This window comes from Morus notabilis, unplaced genomic scaffold, assembly GCF_000414095.1.
Source record: "Morus notabilis unplaced genomic scaffold, ASM41409v2 Scaffold336, whole genome shotgun sequence".
Taxonomy (NCBI): Eukaryota; Viridiplantae; Streptophyta; class Magnoliopsida; order Rosales; family Moraceae; genus Morus; species Morus notabilis.
The window spans coordinates 732,699-756,124 of NW_010367552.1; the positions used below are offsets into that span (position 1 = coordinate 732,699).

The following is a 23,426-nucleotide window of genomic DNA, read 5'->3' on the forward strand; positions in this document are numbered from 1 at the left end:
AATCTACTAATTTACTTCATTTGGTTCCATAAAAAGGCTATTTACTATAATTTCTCATTTTTAAAATAAGACAAGAATAACAAAATTTAATATCATTAAAATAATAAATATATTGTTATATGGTTCAAAATGTAATTTTGTTATCATAATAATTATGTCATTTTGTTATTCTTGTAATATTATAAAAATTTTACTAAATTTTAACTCAATGTCTGAAATTTTATCTTATAATGATTACCTTAAAAGAAAATTGTTGAACTTACGCTTAGAATACATGCGTCTGAATTTTTAATCTTTGTTATTAATTAATACATTTTAATTAAAAAAAATATTAATCAAGAGCAAGAAGTAAACATCAAGCCCATGCACTCTAAAAAAATATTTATCTCCTTTTTTGTAACCTCAAATAGGTACACATATAGCAAAATTTAACAAAGGAATATTTTAGAGAAAGTGCGGCTTATAATACATGCAATCACAATTATGTCTATTCCAAATTGGGTGTTTTAATCATTATAAAAAATGGGGTTTTTAATTATTACTCATTCGATTCGTTTTTTCATTTTAACTACGTACTCTTATGACCGTAGTACTTTTGCATAAATATTCTTTTCTCTTCACCCTGTTGTAGGTTGCCAGTCTATAACAATCAATCTTGTTCTTAATCGCTATCAACAAGTAATGATCACCAACCGAATTTGAGGCTTAGGCGGGGAACCCATAATGAGCAAGATCCGAGACTTTACCGTTAACGAAATTTGAAAACTCCAGGATTGTTGGGATCGTTGATCTCGGTCCCAGGGAGATCGTCGAGATCGTTGGGATCACCGTTGGAGGGAACCTCGGCGATTATTTAGTGGGTCTCCTCGGTTTGCAGCGTCGATTACGGAGCCGGCTAGGTTTTCGACGCGATGGTGCCGCGGAGGACGAAGCCGCAGAGGATGGTAATCCTGATGTTGTTGAAGGTCTGGGTATGGTGTCCATGAGGTAAGGCGGTGCCAAATCGTCTGCCATTAGGGGCTAGAGAAGCGTTGGTGTTCTTCATCAGAAGAACAATCCATTTTCTTCTAAGCTTAGAAGCTTCTCTTGCTCCATCTCTTTCAGGAATTTGAAACGGCAAAAATTTGTGCAGTGAAAAGGAGTAACGAGAGTCTTTAGGAGGTTTGGGAATTGGAAAATGGAAGCTTGGTGTGTGCCATGGAAATGGTGGGTTTTTTGTTCAAAAAAAAAAAGAAAAGAAAAGAAAAGAAAAACAAGATGAAACGTTGGGGTTTTTATTAGCTCTTTTACGATTATACCCCTACTTAGAAGGTCACGTAAGGGGCATGTTTCATATTCCGTGAAAAAATTATATGAGATAGACGTAAATGTGTTAATTGCACTTATTTTAAAAGGTTAAGGAGTGTTTAATCAATATTAAAAAAATAAATATTAAATTGTCACCTACAATATAGGTTAGGGATTATTTGTACCAATTACCTTTTTTTATATAAACTTTTAGCTCTCACTCTTATATTGGTAAGTGTTCAAAAAAATCATCAAATCAATTAATATAAAAGATTACATTTTTTTAATAAAAAATAACAACTCAAAGTTAGTACAAGAATTGAGATTAAATCTGATGTCCTTGACATATTAGTGTCATCGCAGTCTGAAATGGTAGTTAATATGGACCCCAATTTACACGTTTAGCTCCAATAGAAGGAGACAGACAATGGGATTGAATTGCTATTTGCTATTTTTGTTGAAAGATATGTGTACCACAACGAACAAGAAATATATATTTTTTATTTCTTGTTTTTTTCCCCTGAATTAAAATTTCATTCAAACGAAACTGAAGAAGAAGGATTAATTCCAAAGTACAAAACATATCAAAGCATTGCAAAATCCCGGATAAGAACGCAGACTATTACAGAAAATAGACCAACTTTAGCTACATATATAACGTTACATTGAAGGTGAACTAACAATTGCAAATCTTGTAGTAGAAATTGGGTTACAAAGAAGTACCTGGGTACCAACTGCCCAGATTTCGCACATACTTGTAGATTCCCTGCGTGACTAGTTTGTGACGCTCGTCGCGGCGAGTCCTAATTATAACAAGCGTGAACGCCTTAGCGGCGGTGATGATTGCCGTCACACGAATGATTTCGCCTACCACAACCATTGCAAGCCCCAAGTTGCTTATCCACCAGAACTCCCTCACTTGAGGGATCAAAAGAAGTTCAAGGAAATACTCCGACAATATAATGTATCGTTTGTCGATGAGGAGAGATCTGAGAGTGACGTTTGATATGGCAATGGCTAAATGGTACTCGGAAATGTGAAAAAATATATCTACCAAGAACATCAGAGGCAACTGTTTGCGAGCTGTGAGAGAGAATAGTCTCCTATGTCATAGAGTTTGTTGGACATAAGTACTTATAAGTACAGACAACAAATTGACCATTTTTAGATTTACTATAAACAAGAACCTCAGTGAATTTCAAGCAACCGGAATTTTCTAATTAATAGCCTCCACAAGATTTAATTTGGATAGGCCTCTCTAAATTAAGCTTCAAACATCGAACTACATCAATGATGAAATTGGAAATCGGTCCCTTTAGAGGTAAATGATCAAGATATTACGACCCGTGACTATGAAAATAAAGAATAAGATAGGTTCATTTGAGAAAGTCTTGACCTTCATTAATATGTTCATTCGAGAAAACCCACAATCTCCCAATAGTGTGTGTATATATATATATATATATATATATATATATGCGAAAATAATTCATCCATCCTCTTTAGATCATTTCATTCAAGGTATTTAAATTGAGCAATAAGGTTACAATATCACATTTATTACTAAAATGATATAATTAAAACCACAGTCTACCCACAATGCCACTGTCCCACCACAATGTAATCAACCTCTTAATTCCCAAATTAAAGGGAATGCTAAGGAATAAAACAACAAACTAACAAATTAATTAAAATTGAAATTAAAGAACAAAATAAATTAAAAAATATATTTGGAGGATCACAGGAATATGTGGAATGTTGGGAATCAAGGAAATTCATGAATCTCTGCCAAAATTCAAACTTGATTAATGCTCACCAATAATCCGAATAGTGACTCCTAAAAGCCGGCTGAATACTGGATGAGAAACAGTAATTCGTTCAATCTTGGGTGAAAAAATTGGGAGAAGATTTTTTTTTCTTTTTTCGATAAAGCAAAATAATATGACCTCATGACGTTCCAGGTCAAAGAATGCAATAAGATAACATTTATTTCTCGTTCGTTTTACTCGTTTGAGTTAATAATTTAAATTAAAAAATGAATTTATGTGAAAAAAATACTGTGATAGAAAAAATTAACTTAAAATTTTTGTGAAAAAAAAACAATTTAGTAAAAACGTCAGTTGTAATTCGAATTCAAGCCTAAATCTCCATTTTTTTTTTTGGTAAACAAGAATTTCAAGCCAACAGTACTAATAGACTATCCTTAATTTCTTCAGTTCTCCCCGTCCAAAGGAAATTTCTCATTACAACTTCAATACCATGAAGAAGGGAAACAAATTATTTAAATACCATGAAACTGTGATACAGAGTACTAATTATATATAGTAAAGTCAATAAGCTGTAACCTCTACCTCTGCGTCACGGAAAGTGCCTTGCCACGTCAATTAAAAAACTTGGCTTTAATTTTATCGAGAAAATCCAAAAAGTACCCTTTTAGTTTTAAGTAAATCCAAATATAAGGGATACTTTTACCCATCTATTTTTTATAATAAAAAAGTATCCCTCATATTTTTAAATTATCCCAAAATTATACCTTAAATTGTTCAAAAAACAAATATATATATATATATATATAACCCTTTAAATAGTCAATTTGTTGAAAATGATATAAATAACTTTAATGATCAATATTTAAAAATTATCTTAAAAACTAATAACTAGGAAATTAACTTTAAATAAAAAAATTCAATAAAAAAATCTATATTTTTGAAAAAAAAAATCTAAATTTTAACTGATGAAATTGGTCTAGCTCCACACAGAATCTCACTCTCTTGTCATTGATACACAACTGGTGGATTCAGACTTGTCAAATCGGTTAGTCCCTACACTTAATACTGCTTTGCGCGGTCATTCAAACACGTTAGCTCTTTTATTTTCTTGATTTTATTTAGTTTTAAAACTCATGTTGTAAAAGTTTTACATAATTAATGTCTATAATAATATATAAATAGTACTTATTGAGGTTATTTTTGGTATTTTCAAAATGTTTTTCAATTAAAGGGTTATTTTTTACTCTTTAAAAACAACGTAGGGGATAATTTTGGAATAATCTAAAAATTTAAGAGATACCTTTTGGATTATTAAAAATACAAAGGTAAATATTAGATTCAACTAAAATTCAAGAGGTACTTTTTAGATTTTTCTCAATTTTATCTTCCAAAGATTGAAGCTATTTACTTCCAGAAATACTTTTGAAATTCTCTCCAGTTTCCTATTAAAAAATAAAAAATAAAAGAATGCATATCGGTACACTAGCATGTTACTATAAAGGAGATGAAATATCTACTCGATCGCTATCATTTTGCTTAAAAGCTCTAATCAATTTTTGTGGTTATACTTTATAGACTTGTAGAACTTCCAAAAACCTTGTATATTTGTAATTAAAAAAAGACCGTGTACATATATATCTAACAATAAATTTAATAGTGTAAAATAAGCTAAAGTTCGCACATATATATATATATATAAATGTTCAAGTCTAACGCTCAGGTAAATGCAGTTTGTTCGTATTTCTCTATATCGTCATTTGTTTGTGTGTGTAGCACTTATTCGATTAAGTTTAATATTCAAAAAAATAATCCTATACATGCATGTAATATTAGGTATTGCACTTATATAAACTGAATATTTACACACGCATATGAAAAAATCAATGATTTTATATGGGAGTATACCAAAAATTTTACATTTACCAGGCCGTATAGTTCTCAATCTTAAAACTTTACCTATATTATTTGACCAATCCTAAGCATCACAATTTCCTTCCAAAAGTCAGGTATTTTTCCTTAACCATTAAGCTTTGGCATCGTCCTCAAAATAAATAAATAAATATACAACCATTCCCTCTTAGTGCCGGCGGTCAGGCAGTGCCCAATCAACTATCAATTCCGGTGATCTACTTCTCAGAAAGTAAATAAAGTAAAATTAATAACCGTATAGTTTTTTCCTTATCAAAATTTTAAAAAAAGAATATGAGAAAATTATTGAATTGACCCTTAACGTGTATATAGGTCTTGATTAAGATTCTTTACTCTTAATTAATATTTTTTTATTAATATAATTATTTGATGTATACCTCAAATGTTATTCCATGTTTATCAGATATCTAAAAAAAAGACATTACCTTCATACCATAAATGTGCCTAAAATCACCAAATAAAAGCCTTGCCAGACAATATTAGTAAAGATTCCTACTAGCAATTCTAGCAACATAATTAATCATATAAAGATTATTCTAGAACCGAACACCGGAAAATTTCAAAATTCAAAACAAATTAAGCAGTAATCAGCCACTGAGCAAAACTCACTGGACTACAACTTCTAATTCAGTACCATTATCATGATTAGTACTGTTAAAACAGTTTTAGCAACATCCCTAGCACTCCCTTTTAATTAATTAATTAATCAGCCTCTGAAATCCTTGGACAGCATCAACAATGTCGATGACGCCTCAATCTCACCAACTCTTTCCTTCCCTTTCTCACGAAGCTCTTCCAAAGACCTCTTCAGTTTCTTTAGATCTTCAAACCCTAGATCGCCGATATCGATCGGTGCCGCTTTTTCTCCGGCCGCTATTTCCTTATCCAGCGCCTCTCCCCGCTTCTTCTCGTCCTGTAACTGCTTCACCTGCTCGTTCAGTTGCTGGTTCAGCTTCTCCGCCGTTGCAGCCGCCGCGGCCGCTGCCGCAGCATTGTTCTTCTTATTCTTCGACGGCACAGCCGCTGCAATGGCTGCCTTGTCACGGTTCGGTTTCGATTCCTGTTTTAGAAACCTGTCAGCGACGGACTCGACGTTCGGTTGCCCGAAGGAGAAGGGCTTTCCGCCAGGGGAGAAGACGACGACGGCCACCTCTGCGCCACAGAGGGTGGCGAGCTCGTTCGCCTTCTTGAAAAGGCCGGTCCGCCGCTTCGAGAAGGTAACTTGGCGACAGCTTGTGTCCTTCACCACCTTCATCTCTATCTTCCTACGCCCCATGATGTTATTTTTTTCAAATTTTTTATTTTTTATTTTTGATGTTTCTCTCTTGAGAGTTTTTGGGAGAGAAGAAAAATGAAAATGTTTGTAAGGAGAAATAAAATGAAGAGTGTTTGGGTGAGGGTATCTATAGGATTGAGATTTATGACCTAAGCAACTAGGTTCAATGTTTCTAATATTGGTTTTAAGTACGGAAATAGTTAGAAATAAGTCAATATAAAAAGCTTAAGAAATTATATAGGCCAATTTTTAATTATAAAAATTAATAGACTATAACTTGTCAAGTTATGGTTCATAACCAGATACATTATGAACAAACTTGTCAAGTTATGGTTCATAGCCAGACAAGTTATGGACAAAAATCATGAATTATGGACAATAATTTGTCAAGTTATGGTTCATAACCAGACAAGTTATGGACGAAAACAGTAATTTGACATATTTATTAACTTCTGTAAATTATTGGCCTATTAATTTTAATTCATCTCAAGTATTGGTCTATTTTTCTCTTTCTCCCTTTTAAGTATTGGTCATTTTATTTTAACTTTCTATATATGTTTTCTTTTTCTTCATTTCCTAAGATATTGGTAGAGAATTTATTGTTTTACCTTTTGAGCAATATGTGCGTGAGTGTAAAAGAAAATTAATGGGAGTCATTGGTTACTTTTAGTTGGCAATCATTTAATTTAGAGGTAAGAAATACATATTTTAAGAAGGGAATTAAATCTTGGCAACAATGTTATTGGATTCTGTATTTAAAGATGTTTGTTGTAATAAGTTTATGTACATTCAAAATAATGCTCTTTAATTTTGCTTGTTTGAACGTTGTATAAATATTGCTCAACTGCAAATAAAACTACAAAATAAAATGTTTTTGATGAATAGAGAATGTGTTTTTCAATGGATAAATGATTTCTGGATCTAGTATAGAAAATTGATGTGAGACTCGCACAATGATTAATGGTGTGTGTTAGTGTAAGATTTACATTTAAAAGGTTACATCGAAAGGTGTAGTTAGATCCTACCTTGTATAAAAGATTTAGAATTTTACCATGTATAAACATTAAGGATCACGATTTAAATTTGATTATGACGTACTAAAAAATAACATATTACGTAAAAATCGTATCACCATATACGTCGACGGAATCTAACATAATTACTAATTTTAGCTTTTTATTATTTGGTAGTATCTTGATTTTTTTTTTCTCCTTTGAATGGAGTGTCTTTGTTGTTACATATAGTTGATACCTAACGGAATGTTTAGACTTTTAGTGTACCGTCTTGTATTATATCATTTGTTATGATTTTTTGTTTTTTTGTTTTTTTGTGGAGAAATTGCATAGCTTTTACTTTTGAGGGACACACATATATTATATGTTCGACGAAGAGTTTCAGCGAAAAAATTTCTACGAACTGTTGTTAGCGTTTTAGGGCGCCAATTATTCAAAGTAATCCTCACCTGTATGCGAATTAAAATAAGGCTCTTCAATTTGCTTGTTTTGTTGTGTAAATAGTGAACTACAAAGAAAACTACAAAATGAAATTTTTTTAATGGATAGAGAATGTGTTTTTCAATGAATAAAGAGTATGTGGATATGGTATAGAGAATTAATGTGAGACTTGCACAAATAGTTTATTATGATGTGTGCTTCTGCAAAGATTTACAATTAGGTAACGTCAAGAAAAATTGTACGTTTAATCTTACCTTGTATTAAAAAAAGGTTAAGAGTTTTACCGCGTATAAAAATAAAGGATAATCATTTGAATTTGTTAATGACCTACTCATAAACTTGCATGACATATCAGGCAAAAATAGTATCACTATATACGTAAAGAGAATCTGTCATAATTGCTGATTTTAGCCTTTTTTATATAGAGATGTCAAAACGGATCAAATTGGATGACTTCACATGAGCACAACGCGTTAAAAAAGTGGGCATGCCACATAGGAAATTGAGGGAAATAGGCTTGGGCTATAAAAATAAATAGTTATATTCTTGATTTACATTAAATTAACATTCTAAAGATGCCCCTAATTAAAACGTAATCTTAAAATTTGCTCTACCTATCTTTAGAATGTTAACATTATAGAGAGCGAAGAGACAAAGAGAGTTACATTATACTCGAAATTTTTTCTTTATTATTGTTAAAACCTAAAAATTGTTCGTCAATTTTACTATCTAAGATCAAAACTATCAAAAATAATAATAATAATAAAAATGTGAGAACTAAATATGCTAAAATAAAAGCTCCGCGACTAAATTCTCACTATATATACTCAAAGTTGAGGGATTGAGATAATAACAAAAAAAAACAAAAGAATATAGCCAATAAGTTCAATTGTCTTTTTTCTCCGGCAAAAATTAGTTCTTTTTTTTATCCAAAAAATAAAATACAATTCTCAAAATATGATCCAGCATATACTAATATATACTATTTACTTTTCTTTTCTTAATTTTACCAATTTTTCAATTTGAACATGGAAAAAATTGAAAATTACTTATTTATTTATTGTAAAAATCTGAATATAGTATCTTGTTACACGCAAATGGAATCCAGTAAATGCACTTTCCTTATATATAGTAATTAAATATAAAGTCTCATGGAGTTATATAACAACAAATTAATTATGAAACAAATTAAAATACAAGTTTTCTTTGCTTTTCCTCATCAACAAAGTAAAGATTTCGTTGGCATAAAATAGTACTTCAGAAACTTTAGAAAGATGAAACGAATTAATTTTTACATCATGTTTACCAAATAACGTATGTTTAGCGTAAATAATCACGAACTTTTCAAAAACAAAAGTAATTAACGAAGATTAACTAAAATTGAAGAAATTTTGACGATATATGACCGATACACGCACAATCTGCATAGATATATACACATCATTTTTAGTTGAAAATGTAATTAAATATTGACTCTAATAATTTATTTTTGCTTGAAAAAGTCTCCGGTTGTATTCTTCCCCTTGTTATAGTGGCTAAACCTGTTGAAGCGGATAGTTAAGTGTGTTCGTGTGTCCATCAAATTTCGCATCCTGATAAATTCTCTATTCTCAGAAAAGTAATAGACACAAAGCTCACACCGTGTCAAATAAAATAATTGATGAAATTAATTATTAATAAATTGCGTCGCGGTGCTTTTTTTAACTAGAGAAAATGTATTTCAATCTTACCCCCTACTCCTCAATTAGTACATTGTCTTTCCTTTTCTTTTGAATTTATTTATTTATTATAAATTTTTTTTTTGCTAATGACCTTTTAAATTTGATTAGTACATTCGCTTTCGGGTAAGGGGAAAAAAAAGAACAAGAAGAAGAGAAAGAAAATAGTACACAAACTTAATCTCCGACAATATTGATTATCATATATGATATCATATATATCGGTACTAGTTCATTCAATATCTCTACTAACCATCTAGATTTGAAGGGATAAAATTATGTATAATATCTTTTTCTTCTTCTGTTTTAAAAGTTTTTCTTTTTGATTTTATTTGTAGTAGTAGTAGACAAAAAATATTGAACCTCTCTAATTTGAAAGAAACTGCGCTACGTGTGTCAAGAGTTAACTATCCAGGTGGTGCACATGCAAGGTAGAGAATCATATGTGAACTAGAAAGAAAAAAAGTAATTGATGCGTTTGAAATTAGTTTTTGAATGTTTTTAAAAATGTTTTTTCGCGTCTTTTAAGACACAAAAATAAAAATAGTTTTTAAACTGCGTTTATTTAGTAAATATTTTGAAAATAAAAAACAGTAAAAATGATTTTTGGGAAGGAATTAGAAAATAGTTAAAAGTTATTTTTTCTTTTCTGTTTTCATTTTCTAGTTCTTATCAACAATGTTATAATATATTAAGTAATAATTATAACTAAAGTAATTGATGGGTTTGAAATTAGTTTTTGAATGTTTTTAAAAATGTTTTTTCGCGTCTTTTAAGACACAAAAATGAAAATAGTTTTTAAACTGCGTTTATTTAGTAAATATTTTAAAAAAAAAACGAAAATAAAAAACAGTAAAAATGATTTTTAGGAAGGAATTAAAAAATAGTTAAAAGTTGTTTTTTCTTTTCTGTTTTCATTTTTTAGTTCTTATCAACAATGTTATAATATATTAAGTAATAATTATAACTAAATACGATTTCAATTTTTTGTTATACTTAAAACAATCTCTTAAAAAAATCAATTAAACACAATTTCAGAATCAGTCTCAGAATGATTCCCAAAACAATCTCATTTTGACTTTCGTACTGAAAACAAAATCATTTTAAAAACGTTACTAAACGGGACCTTTATTTTTGAAAATATAAACCTGCCATTGATACCTTAAAATTCCGAAGAATGCTATTAGACACTAATCGTATTGAGCATCACATATTAATATAAAATAGGTCTTGTGATATGGGATTTACGAGTGGGGCGTCAAACCTCAGTGATAGTGGTTAATTAGTCGGTGGTTGCCTCAAATATTTTTTTCTTTTAAAACTCTACCGTTTCAAAACATTGACGTGGAGTATCATCATTCATTCAATCAAAATTGAGAATGTGTGCGTGTGTTTTTTGTTTTTTGTTCTTTTTGTTTTTGTGTTTGTGTTGGTGTTTTTTGTTTTTTATTTTGTTTTTGTTTTTGCTGAATGTTCAAAAGCTAGAGTTTATATACGACTTATCAGTTATCACCAAGACGATAGAGACGAATCAAACCTATCGACATTCATTCAAAAGCTATCCCCATGACTACCACCTGGAAAGTATAAGGACAACTTTTCGTTTCTCCTCTGCCTAAGAAAACTAAGATCCCATCAAATTAAGAGAAAAAAGAACAAAAAACAAAACAAAACAAAACAAAACAAAACAAAGGTAATTCAACGTTAGCTCGCTCTATCTTTTTCCTTTTCAAAAACATTCTGTTACACTAGAGTTTTCTTATTACGTTTGGTCATTTTATAATTTTATCTTTGGCAACAATAGAAAAGATAAATAAGAGAAAACAACCCAAAAATCGGAAGAGTGACAAATTTACTATATATAAAGCTTTTTTTTCCCTCTTTGCTGGTCATAATATAAATTAGAAAAAATTTATACAAAAATTAAAAATTGTAAGTAAAAATATAAAGAATAATGTAAAAGGATTGAATAACACTTGAATTAATCTACTTTTGTCATCACAACCATTTATAATAAAAGCACGTTTATTTCAAATGAACATAAAAGCGATATATAATGTAAACAGACATTGGTCAAATAAAATTTTAATTTATCAAAATTTTCAAATCTCACAATATTTTACAGTACAATACAAATATATAATTGAATTCAAACATTGTTATTGCATTATTTTGGAGGTTGTATTATTGTTATTATTTCTTTTATTTTTGCCAATGTATTATAATAGGGCATTCATATCAAAAAGTAGAAGGCATGAATTTTGATTTTTTTTTCTAAATAGTATGTACGTAATGGTGGATATTTTACAGACATATTGCTAGATCTTCCGGCGTATGTTTGGATACTCTGGTAAATTTGGGAAGGAAAAAATTGAAATGGACTCTGTGCTTTATAAATACTATATGAAAATAATCGATATTTCACAATTCAAATCACAAATATCTTTTTACGTGAGAATAAATATTTTAATAAAAAAGTTAAATTTAATTTTCATAAGAACAAATACTGTAATAAAACACTTGAGTTAGTTAAAAAAAAAAACAAGTTGTATTTACTTCCATCCATGTACGAATAAAATGAACAACGATCGTCCAACATTGTAATGGTCGGAAATAAAGGGACAACCAATAATTATACCACGTGACAATTAATTCAATGATTAATAGAAATAGAGAAAACGACAATTGTTGTATCACGTAACAATAATATTTAATTAGAAATTGAGAAAGCAACAACTGTTAATGTATCACAATAAGAAAGTAGGAATACAATATTCGTGGAAGAATGGAAAGAATGTTAGGATTTATACTCTTTCTTAACTACTTTTAGATTCATGACTCTTTTTTCTCGGTTTTAAATTAAATCGAGGGGGGGAAAGTTTCACAAAAAGGACACAAAACTAAAAATGAAGATTAAGGGGGCATATAATTTCTTAAATTTCTCTACAAGTTATTGTATCCTGTATGCGCCAATGCATAGAACAATGAGTTCAAAAACAGAAAAATAATGACATAGGTTTTTTCATTAAAAAAAACAATGTTTACATAAACATTATAGAGAAGTTACCATATTGCAAAGTAGAAGTGTGCAAATGATCAATTCTAGATTTAACACTGCACGTATTTCTCCAAAGTGAGTACCGTGTGATGTATAAACAGAAATAATCAATGGGATAAAGATATATAAACAAAACAATGGTGTAACAATTAACGCCAAAAAAATAAAAAATAGAAATAACGAGAGCATAATATACCAATTACTGAGTGTTTTTGTTCCATTTATACCAGTTAAGGCGCTCATAAATCTCACCAAGAACACTCTCGCAAAGTAAGATCTTTCCTACAATATGTATTCATGCCATCGAGATATTCATTGTGGAATTGTTGCCTTTTATAAGGGAAAGGATAAAGAAATCAAAGGAATTCCAATAAAAAAATGAAAAACAAAAGAGTTGATTGCAAAAGAGTTCTAAAAAAGATAAAAATAAACAAACTTAAACATAAATTAAAAGAGACTTCATTGCTGAATCAAGCACAACAGATCATTAACACAGAAACTAAAAGCGACTCCATTACTGATCAGTTAAACACAATAGATCAATACATGACGAAAACCCTAAACAAACACAGAAACGTAACTAAAAGATAGAAAAAGAAACCCCAAAATGGAGAATCTTTGAGACCAACAACAACAGCAACAGTTTTTTTTTTTTTTTTTTTTTTTTTTTGAAGGAATTGAAAGACACGACAACCTTAACAGACATTAATTCTAATTAGTACTAGAAAGTACTATTAGTCCTCCTAGTACTGCACATTATTATTGTTTCCATTGCCAAGGCCCGGGAAAGGAGAAGGAAAGCCAGTCCAATTAAGGAGCTGATTAGCCTGCTGATTCCCGGCACCACCAAAAGCCGGGCTAGATCCTTTGCCGGCGCCTCCATAGGACGGAGAATTAGGCGGCTGCTGCGGTGGCGGCAGCGGAGGAGGAGCAACAGCATTGCCACCAAAGGTAGAACAATTCGCATTGACCATCCTCTCCTTAACATGGCTGCAGATTTTTTCGTGGAGATTCCGAAGAGACTGGTACCTGGCGTCGAGCATCTCCGCGTCGAGCCCGTCCAGCGGGGCCTCCCACCACTGCTTCTCCTCCTCCTCCTCCTCCTCTTCTTCCTCCTCTTCATCATCATTTTCGCCGGCGGCATTCATCAGCCTCTTCTGCGAGGCTAAAGCCAATCCATTCAGCTTATTCGCCAGCGCCTTCCGCAGCGCCTTCTCGTCCTCCAGGCGGTCGGCGAGGCTGCTGTGGCGCTCGTTGAACTCCTCCACCTTCCGACGCCTGAAGGCCTCCACGATCGGGTGGGCGGCGGATTCCACGGCGTTCGGGGCCCGGTCGCCCATGAACCTGTCCACCGCCGCGTCCGCCGAGGGGTGGCCGAAGGAAAACGGCTTCCCGGAGGGTGAGAAGATCACCAGTCCAAGTTCTGCACCGCAAAGAGTGACCAGTTCACTCGTTTTTTTGTAAATCCCAGACCTTCTCTTTGAGAAAGTGATCAGACGATCGTCTTCGTCCTCGATCATCTTCATGGCTATCTTTTGCTTTCCCTTCGGTTGCCTGTTGGCTTCCATGGATGGATAGGACTGAAAAGGGATATCTATATAGCTTTTTTAGGGAAAATAACGGAGGAAAAGGAAAGGAATCTTTATGTGATAATGACGAGGTTTTCTTATGAGAGAGATTTATATAGGCGAGAATATAAGGAGAAGTGATTAGAAATTGCTAGCATGAAATAATAGATATTTTTTGTTTTTCCTTTATTACCTAATACCATGTCATTTATTTCTTTATGTTGTCGTTTTACCATTTCTGCTTTTTGAACATACAATTAAACCTGTATAAATTAATACCTTTAGACCATGAAAATCTATTAATTAATCTAGATATTATTTAATTGGTATATACATAATATTTGGACGAGTTTTCAGTTGGAACCGGCCAAAAATAATATGCAATTGAGATTATTAATTTATCGAGATTATATTGTATTCAGAACACTGTTATGAATTATTGGCGCTTAACACTTATTAATAAAAAAGGAACCCACAATATTAATATAGAATCTAAAAGTAGAATCGTGTTTAACACTGGTCATGCCTTCAAGTGTTTTTTTTTTTTTTTTTTCCCCCTCCTTCCTCTTCGATTTTACTTCTGCCGTTACATATTATTTAGAAGGCTTTTTTATTTTTTTAGTGAAGGTTTTGGCAGATTTTGCAAAAGTTTAGTTGTCACTAAAAAATTGTCAGTCAGTCTGTAATTAAGATATGGCTCAAATTTTACGTTTGTTAACTGTATTTACTCTCTTTCTCACATGTGTCTATATACATGCATAATATACTTAATGTGTAAGTTCTCTTAATGTAACTCTAGCGTATGACAATAATTAATTATTTTGTTACCTAGTGAATTAATTGTTCCTTTTAGGAATACAGTGAATTAAATTGGGTTCAATGAAGTAAAATCTATTTACATATAATTAAAAGTTTTCTTTTTTATTAATCTTATTTAATAAAACCAGATTATGAAATCGCTCTTTGGATTCTCAAATATTATACATCTGTGGGTAGGGGTTGTGTAGAAAAGATCATAATTATTCATGTAAAAAATACTTTTTATTTAGTTTTTTTAATTTTAACTAATTAATTAACTACTAGTCTCTTATTGCTCAAAAAAAAAAAAAAAACCGCCAGTCTTTATACTCGTTTAATGACTGTAACTTATTAAATGTTTATTATATGTATTCTGATTATTTATACTGCGTTAGTATTAAAAGTAACGTCTTAAGTTTGTCTTACGTCTACATTCAAAGTAATTCTCTAATGGTGAAAAAAAACATTTTGAAGAAGACAGGAATTAAGAAAAACCTAATGGAATTATGCACAATATGTTTGGTTTTTCCTTTCAAAATTAATCGGAGTATACAATTGGAATTGCTCGTTATATAACTTTTTTTTTTTTTTTTTGTTCTGCGAAAACCTCTACTACTAATTTGTGAAGGTCTATATATGCGCAGGAATCGGAGGCATGGTGTTAAATCATAAACCTAATATTTTGTTGTTCCAAAATAAAATTAATCAGGCCATATTGAAATTAATGGGATATAAAGAATATTTCTTGGAAATAATGTTAAGGTCTTGTTTGTGTGTCTACAATTCAGGATATGTTAAAATATTGTTTATAGCGCATATATATTATTCAAAGAAGAAACCAGTAACGTAAAAAACTTGGTCAACAGAGAAAGGAAAAAAAAGAAAAAAAAGAATGAGTAACTGGAAAACAACAATGAGTAAATGAAAACATATTTTTATATCATTAAAACATTTCGAATGGTAACAATACTCATTTCCCTTTTCAGGTGAGTGAGTGGGGGACATAGAAAGCCAATTAAACAAAATTGACATAACAGAAACATTAAGACAAAATTAACTAAGAAACGCAATGTCTTCTTTTTCCCTGTCACCTCTCCTAATGGATATTGTGCTAGCACGACTAAAGTTTTTCACTAAAATGCTAATACAATAAAAGATTTAATTAATACCCTATTTGCACTTTAGACAGTGAATAAAGACCAAAAGTAAATCAAAAACAAAAACGGCTAAAAGACCAAATTCCGACAACAAGACTCGAAAAAACAGACAACAACAAAGAGCATTTCTAGTCCCCATCCACATGAAATGACCTAGTTAGGGTTTTTCCCAGAGTTCCTATTGCGAAGAGCATTAGGATCTTCAGTAATAAACAGATTGGATATTCCTTGCGCAGAAGCCATTGCATCAAAGGCAGGAGTAGCCTTCTCTCCATTGATGTGGTTGCACAACTTCTTGTGCAGATATTCCAAGGACTCATTCATCCTGAGAAGCTCCTCGTACCCGAGGTCGTCGACCAGAGTCTCCCACCAGCCCGTCCCCATCGGCGCCTTATCCCTCACGGCCGCAGCCTTATCCTCCACTAACTTCTCGATGGCCTTGCGCTTCTCCTTCTCCGCCTCGAGGCTGCCTGCGAGCTCATTGTAGCGCTGGATCAGCGCCTCCAGCTTCGCCTGCCGGTGGGCCCGCACGAAAGGGTGGTCATCAGAATCGCCGGCGTTCAGGTTGAACATAAGTGGTGGCGGTTGATCTTGAATGATGTTGTTGAGCCGGCTTTCTATGGAATCCATAGAAGGTTGAGCAAAAGAGAAGGGTTTCCCCGAGGGAGAGAAGGTTCCGAAACCAACCTCAGCCCCACAGAGAGTGGCTATTTCAGTGGCCTTCTTGTAGATCCCAGATCTACGCTTGGAGAAAGTTGTTATGCGGTCGTCTTCTTTGTCAATCCTCTTTATCTCAATCTTTTGTTTTCCCCTAGTTTGGCGCCTGTCTTCCATGGCCATGGAAAAAAGGAAAAAAGCTTAGTACGGGAAAAAGCTTTGAGAGAAGAGAAGAGAAAGAGAAGAAGGAAACGGAAATTTAGGGCTTCCTAAAGTGTGCTTTACCTTGCTTCCGCTAGCTCTATAAATAGAGGTTTAATTGGACTCAAGTCTAGGGTTTTGTTCTCTCTCTTTTCATTTTTCTGTTAGCCCAATTTGTGAGGAAAGGTATTTTCTTGGTTGGCCCTTTTTTTTTTCCTGAATAAAACTCTTGGTTGGTACTTCAATTTCTTAGTTTATACTTACCTAGCATGGATTGTAATTGTACTATTTTATTTTTGGTGTATATTTATTAGTTCTAGAACCTACGGCACTACCTATTCTGTCTTAGCAATATCTAGTTAATGCACTTTTTTTTTTTGGCTTGAACACTATATAATGCACATTCTTGTTACAAAGTATATATAGCATCCACACTATATATGGTGTTACAAGCCTAATTCACTAAACATAAGCAGTCTTTTATTTTCCTTTATTTTTTTCCTTATGTCCTTTATTTATTTATTTATTTTTGCTTGAATACTATCTTATGCACTTTCTTGTCACAAACTATATGATATTCACATACGATTTTATAATCCTTTACTAAAGGATAATCTTTCTAGATTTTTTTTTTGAAGTGATAATCTTTCTAGAAATTGGGCACTCCTCTTTTTTTTTTCCTCAATTATTTCCAAGTTAGACAGTTTTCAAAGATATACTTTTAGATGATTAGACCCGATTTTGAATTTTTATGATTGATTTGGAATATTTTCATGAGCTTATCGATCGCGATCAGATAGGAGAGACTTTACCTTGTTTTCATAAGACAACAACGATCATACTTAATTACCTTATTTTTACAAGACAATGACGATCGCACTTAATTACCTTATTTTCACAGGATAATGACGATCACACCTAATTACCTTATCTTCACTTCACAAGACAACGAAGATCGCACTTAATTACCTTATCTTCAGATAACAACAACGATAACACTTAATTACCTTATTTTCACAAGATAACGTGTCGTCGTTCATGCATCGTTGACAATTAATTAGGAATATTGAACGCCTCGGAAAAAAAAAAAAGAATGATTATAGTTCGGATCTATATATCTTGGTACGCGAAAAATACAGAGCATTCCTGTTTTTGGGATGATATCGATGCACCCGATTGGGGACATGTCCACGTGAACAATAGAAAGAACGATGCGGATTGACTTTTCTGTTTTATGTGTTGGGTTATAATCATGTCGTATCTGATCAATTGACCATAACAGTTGGTGCTCGATTATCATGTCCTTTTACTTTTTAACCCTTTAATTATGAATCAAATCCAACGGGACACACAACCCCACATGTCTTCCATGATACCGGATAAGAGGCTAAATATTAACTGCTTCGGTGAGGGAGCATTGCAGCCAGTGAGAAATAGCGCTAATGAGGTCTATGCAAGGGCATCGTGATTGGTGGTGGAGACGACCGGCTATGGCAGATATGAGGCTTGGTCGGCGGAGGTCGGCCTTTGTTAGATGGATCCATAGTCGCGGGACGCCGGATCAAGAGAAGGAATTTAAGGTGTCTTCGTCTAATGTTTAGGCACGACATTAGTGCCACCGAAAGATGGTTCGATAGTGGGAACACCGGGTGTCGTTATATTCATTGTTATTTTTTTATGTTTTGTTTATAATAAAGGTAATGTTGGTTTCCGTTATGTTTAAGGTGGTTTCCTCACATTTCGATTTTGTTTGTGCGTCCCATTCAATTAAATTGGCTATCAACAGTGTGTGTTAGTGTACGGCTAGATTTATTCCTAGACCATGTCGCTCGTGTCCCTAATATTTAAGAGTTAGTATTCTCAGAGAACTAGTTTTATTCATCTGCTATAGTAGTTTTTTCTCTAACGAGTTTTGGTCGCGCTCAATTTTGTATGTGATGAGCGAGTCTTTCTCATTAGGTCTCGACACTTGTGTCACTCCATGTACTTAATTCATCAATCTTCATTGGTGGATCTAATCAATGTCCGGATTTAAATTCTTTTATAGTTAGAAGTCATTTGCTACGTAACTTATTAATTTTGAAATGAAAATTTTCATTTTTTTTTTTTAAAAAAAGAGAGAAGAAGAGAGAGCAATACCATTCAATTTTTGAGACGAACCTATAATTCCAAAATATAAAATTTACGGTAGAAGTACTCGTTTCAGCATAAAGTGAATAATTCAACAAAAAATATATAAAACTGTTATTTAAGTTTCATATAGTTGGTGTTTCGTATTTACTAGTCTTTAGAGATAAAGTAATTCTATTAATTCTTTTATTTATTGCTTCTTGCATCTAAGATCTTAATTTATTACACTCATGATCCATTTATCAAAAGAAAAAGAACACCCATAATAATCCCGTTATTATATGGGCTATTTAATTTTGTTTTTTTGTTTTTACTTAATTCGAATTATTTCAATTTTGCTCAGTTATTTTGTACTGAAGTGGTTCAAAGATTCAAAGTGCTTAACTAGGGCTAGCAATTCGTGTTTGCATGTTGTGTTCGGGCCGACACGATTATAGTAAATACGAAAACGACATGATTAATAAAAGTGTCAAAAACCCAAACACGAAATGCTAATAACACAGTTAATACGACATGACATGCGAACACGATTACTAAACGGGCCGTGACGGGTTGACACGAAAAAAACATGTTTATGATCTGTTTATGACCCAACTAGCAAAAATAGTGTAATTTTATATTGCATTCAGAACTAATATTAATTGACTACTTAATATCACTTATAGTTAAAATCTGACGAGCATATAATAAGAAAAACATAAATCCTCCAATTCTCTATAATTACCAGCACACATAAAAATATCTAAATATCAAACACACACATATATATATATGATACTATTAGATTATCACATATATATACATATATATGTTTCAAAACATGACCAATTACTAAACATTCAAAGAAGTTTGAAAACATAACCAACTACATCTAAATAAGTTTGAAAACATAACCAAACATTTGAATGTTTAAATGCATAAAACATAAAATAAATATAAGAAAATGTCTTCTTTGAGGTTGAATGCCCAACTACGCACTAAAATTAGTTTTCAGTTACTTTAACCTATTAATGGATGTCTTTTTATAAATGTCATAAGGTTGAATGTCTTTTTTAATTTTTTATATTTTTTATTTTTGTATATGGGCTATAAACGGGCAGGTCGTGCCATGTCGTGTTGATCCGTATAACTAAATGGGTTAAGCGTGTCAAACGGACTGACACGAATCCATCCCCATTTATTTTTGTGTTATTCGTGTCAGTCCGTTAACGACCCAATTAATAATCATGTGGTCTAAACTTATTTATCTCGTATTATTTTCGTATCATTTCATCGTATAGTGTCTAAAATTACCGGCCCTATGCTTAACTACGTACTTACATTCATTTTTATACCTTCCATTAAGAAGGAAAAAAAAAAAAACTAGCGGCTCCCATGAGCTTGATCCCAGCGGAGCAAATCAAAGGTGATCCCAGCGGAGCAATAAACGGAGCCAAAGAAGGCTCGGTGGGGGCTTAAGCCCCCACTCAAAATTTTTATTCCTTAAAATACTATATATATAAATATTTATTTGTGTTATATTACTACTCATAGTCCCCACTAAAACTTTGAAAATTACTCTTATAGTCCCATTAAATTTTTGCTTCGGTTATTAACCTCCACTAACTTAAATTCTAGCTCTGTCACTGGTCATATTTCTATGTTCAAATATGAATACTTAAGCTTCTTTACAAATGGCCATGCAAGAAAGTGGATAAGCCTAATTATCTTCATTAAAAAATACGACATCCATATAATGATGTTATAAGCCTAATTCACTAAGGATCTTTCTATATGAAGCACTCTTTTATTTTCCTTTATTTTGAGATAATAAAGTAATCAGGAAAAATATCCATGAAGATTAATATTGAGATAATAATAGCTTAAAATATTAATAAAAAAATATACGGACAGAGAAAAGTCATAAAAGGTATTTCAATAAGTAATATTTAAAAATATAAGACTTAAAGAAAATAGAAAAAAAAGAAAAAAAAGAATTGATCAAAACACGAGTCGTTTTGGTCTATGAAGCAACAGAAACACAGTTGTCATTCTTATAATAAGGATACGTTTAAGAGAAATTATTTCAGAGAGAAATCACAAGAAAAACACAAAATGAAAAAAAAAAAATGGAATAAACAAAGTACAAACTCTCTTGTATATATGTGTGATAGAAAGATATTTAAATTTAAAATAGTAGATAGACCAAAATGTATGTTTCTATCAAGACATATGCTTTGGTGATATTTTTATATGTATATATATGTATAACTTATTTATAAAAAAAATGATTGAGGCAAATTTTATAGAGAATTAATTAGATGAGAAGGAAAAAGTATCTCGATCAAAATTTCGTAGTAGTTATAAAGTCCACATTCGATAAAGTACTATTTTTTTACGGAATAAAGTACTATTTTAGAGTATGTAAAAAAATATTTAAGTGAGGACACACCAAAAAAAATTACGTGATCATAGGGACAAATAAAAATAAACAAGTATCTTGATGATATGTGTCTCAAGAAACAAAAAAGATAATGACAAAAGCAAAAAAAAATTGAATCCACAAGAAACTGAAACGAAACTAGGAGGGAGGATATTTGATAAAAATAATATTTAAGTAAGGATATATTTCTTTAGCAAAAAAAAAAGAAGTAACAAAATATTTGAAAAAAATATATATAATAGGGTTAAATTAAAAGAAAAAAATATTTTGATGATACCCATTTCAAAATGAAGTTATAAGATTGTATAAGCAGAGAAAGAAAAAAGAAAGATTGTAGGTGGGAAACAAAGCAAGAAGAAGAACGAAGAAAAACAAAGAAAAGAGGAAAAAAAAAAGACAAAAGAAAAGAAAAATGGGAACAAAAGGAAGAAACATCGTTGTCTCATTCAAAATCTCATAGCAGTTATGAAGGCTACATATGATAATATTTTAGAGGATCTAAAAAAAAATTAAGTGAGGACATATTTAAAAAAAATGTACTACATGATATAAACAAATTAGAAGGAAGAAATATCTTGATCAGCGCATCTCAAAATAAAAGTGATAAAATTTTAAGTGAAATAAAACAAAGGGAGAAAAACCCAATAACAAAACAACCAAAACAAAAGTCGAAGGTAACTTTTGATAAAATAATATTTTAAGAGATGTAAAAGAATAATTAAAGGGATAAAGTAAAAGGAAAAAGTATTTAGATAATAGGCATTTCAAAATAAGAATATAAAATTATACTATGAAAAGAAATTTTTTCATTTTAATGATCTACGTGACAAATAAATAAATGTAAATTCTTCAAATATTTGCTTAAAAATTATCCAATAAATCATTTCAACAACTATTAGATTATTTTAAAAATATTTCAAAAAATGATTTCTTGCTTCTCTTTCAATATATTTTTATAATAAAATTAAGATTACATTTTTTTTTTCGTAATTTGTGCAATATCATATGAATATTGATCCACAACAAATAATACTAAAACTATACTGAGAATTTTAATGTAAATAATTATATGTATAGATAATAACTTAGCTTATTATACTCTTTTAGTTTTGATGATGCGATTTTAAGGTTCAAAACTGTATTTTTTTATACTATATGACAAACTTCTCAATATAAGCTCCCATGAAAAAAAATTCTCTCTTTTTATATAGATATGATGTAAACAAAGTGCGCAAAAATGGGCTTCAAGAATCAAAAAGAGAATCTGTCTCCAATATGAAAGGGAGAAAGAGAGAAATATGTCAAGACTTGAGATGAATTAAAATTAATAGGCCAATAGTTTACATAAGTTAATAAATAGGTCAAATTACTGTTTTCGTCCATAACTTGTCTGGTTATGAACCAAACTTGATAAGTTATTGTCCATAACTTGTCTGACTATGAACCATAACTTGACAAGTTTGTCCATAACTTATCTGGTTATGAACCATAACTTGACAAATTATGGCCTATTAATTTTTATAATTAAAAATTAGCCTATATACTTTCTTAAACTTTTCATATTGGCCTATTTTTTACTATTTCCTTATCGTCTTTTACATGGGAGTGTTTAATTGAAAGGTCTATTTGTTCTGCCACTCTCGCTATATCTCACCATGACCATCTATAACTACTCCAGATGTGGTTATCTAATATAAATTGACCCTTTCTCACATAATATCATATCAAATTTTTTTTTAAACAAAAAAGTCCCAATTTTTTTGGGCAGTACTCACGTGTATGTGTGTATCATACGAAAAGAAATGGCTTTTGTCTTTAAAATATGTCGGATACTTTGAATGATGTAACAATATTTGGTATTCAATCTCATTCCAATAGTTGCCCGACAATGAAATGGATCGTCTAAGCTCTTCATTCTCCAATCAACTCAATATGTGGCCTATATATATTGTTGATATTGTATTTCTCACAAATTTAAAGCTTGAATTATATATATATATAT

General features: G+C 31.4%; 4 protein-coding genes across 4 annotated transcripts; all 4 read right to left on the reverse strand.

Moving 5' to 3' along the window:
• Positions 1-1,871: 1,871 nt before the first annotated feature.
• On the reverse strand, positions 1,872-2,350 carry LOC21404554 (protein-S-isoprenylcysteine O-methyltransferase B). The gene is made up of 2 exons (XM_024175177.1): positions 2,011-2,350; positions 1,872-1,906 (listed from the first exon to the last, which is right to left on the reverse strand). Exons 1-2 carry the CDS (start codon positions 2,348-2,350, stop codon positions 1,872-1,874), a joined length of 375 nt encoding a protein of 124 aa, XP_024030945.1.
• Positions 2,351-5,691: 3,341 nt separating this feature from the next.
• LOC21404555 (agamous-like MADS-box protein AGL29) lies at positions 5,692-6,261 on the reverse strand. Its single transcript, XM_010112709.1, has one exon. It carries the CDS (start codon positions 6,259-6,261, stop codon positions 5,692-5,694), a length of 570 nt encoding a protein of 189 aa, XP_010111011.1.
• A 6,973-nt stretch (positions 6,262-13,234) lies between these two features.
• Positions 13,235-14,059, reverse strand: LOC21404556 (agamous-like MADS-box protein AGL62). The gene has a single exon (XM_010112710.1). It carries the CDS (start codon positions 14,057-14,059, stop codon positions 13,235-13,237), a length of 825 nt encoding a protein of 274 aa, XP_010111012.1.
• A 2,108-nt stretch (positions 14,060-16,167) lies between these two features.
• LOC21404557 (agamous-like MADS-box protein AGL29) lies at positions 16,168-16,848 on the reverse strand. The gene has a single exon (XM_010112711.2). It carries the CDS (start codon positions 16,846-16,848, stop codon positions 16,168-16,170), a length of 681 nt encoding a protein of 226 aa, XP_010111013.2.
• Positions 16,849-23,426: the final 6,578 nt, after the last annotated feature.

What these genes read in the sequence shown, in the direction of transcription:
- LOC21404554 (XM_024175177.1), bottom strand. Translation starts at nt 2,350, where the DNA reads ATGTTCTTGGTAGATATATTTTTTCACATTTCCGAGTACCATTTAGCC. An exon ending in TCTGGGCAGTTGGTACCCAG is followed by an intron (nt 1,907 to 2,010) that starts GTACTTCTTTGT and finishes TTTCTGTAATAG; the next exon opens with TCTGCGTTCTTATCCGGGAT.
- LOC21404556 (XM_010112710.1), bottom strand. Translation starts at nt 14,059, where the DNA reads ATGGAAGCCAACAGGCAACCGAAGGGAAAGCAAAAGATAGCCATGAAG.
- LOC21404557 (XM_010112711.2), bottom strand. Translation starts at nt 16,848, where the DNA reads ATGGAAGACAGGCGCCAAACTAGGGGAAAACAAAAGATTGAGATAAAG.
- LOC21404555 (XM_010112709.1), bottom strand. Translation starts at nt 6,261, where the DNA reads ATGGGGCGTAGGAAGATAGAGATGAAGGTGGTGAAGGACACAAGCTGT.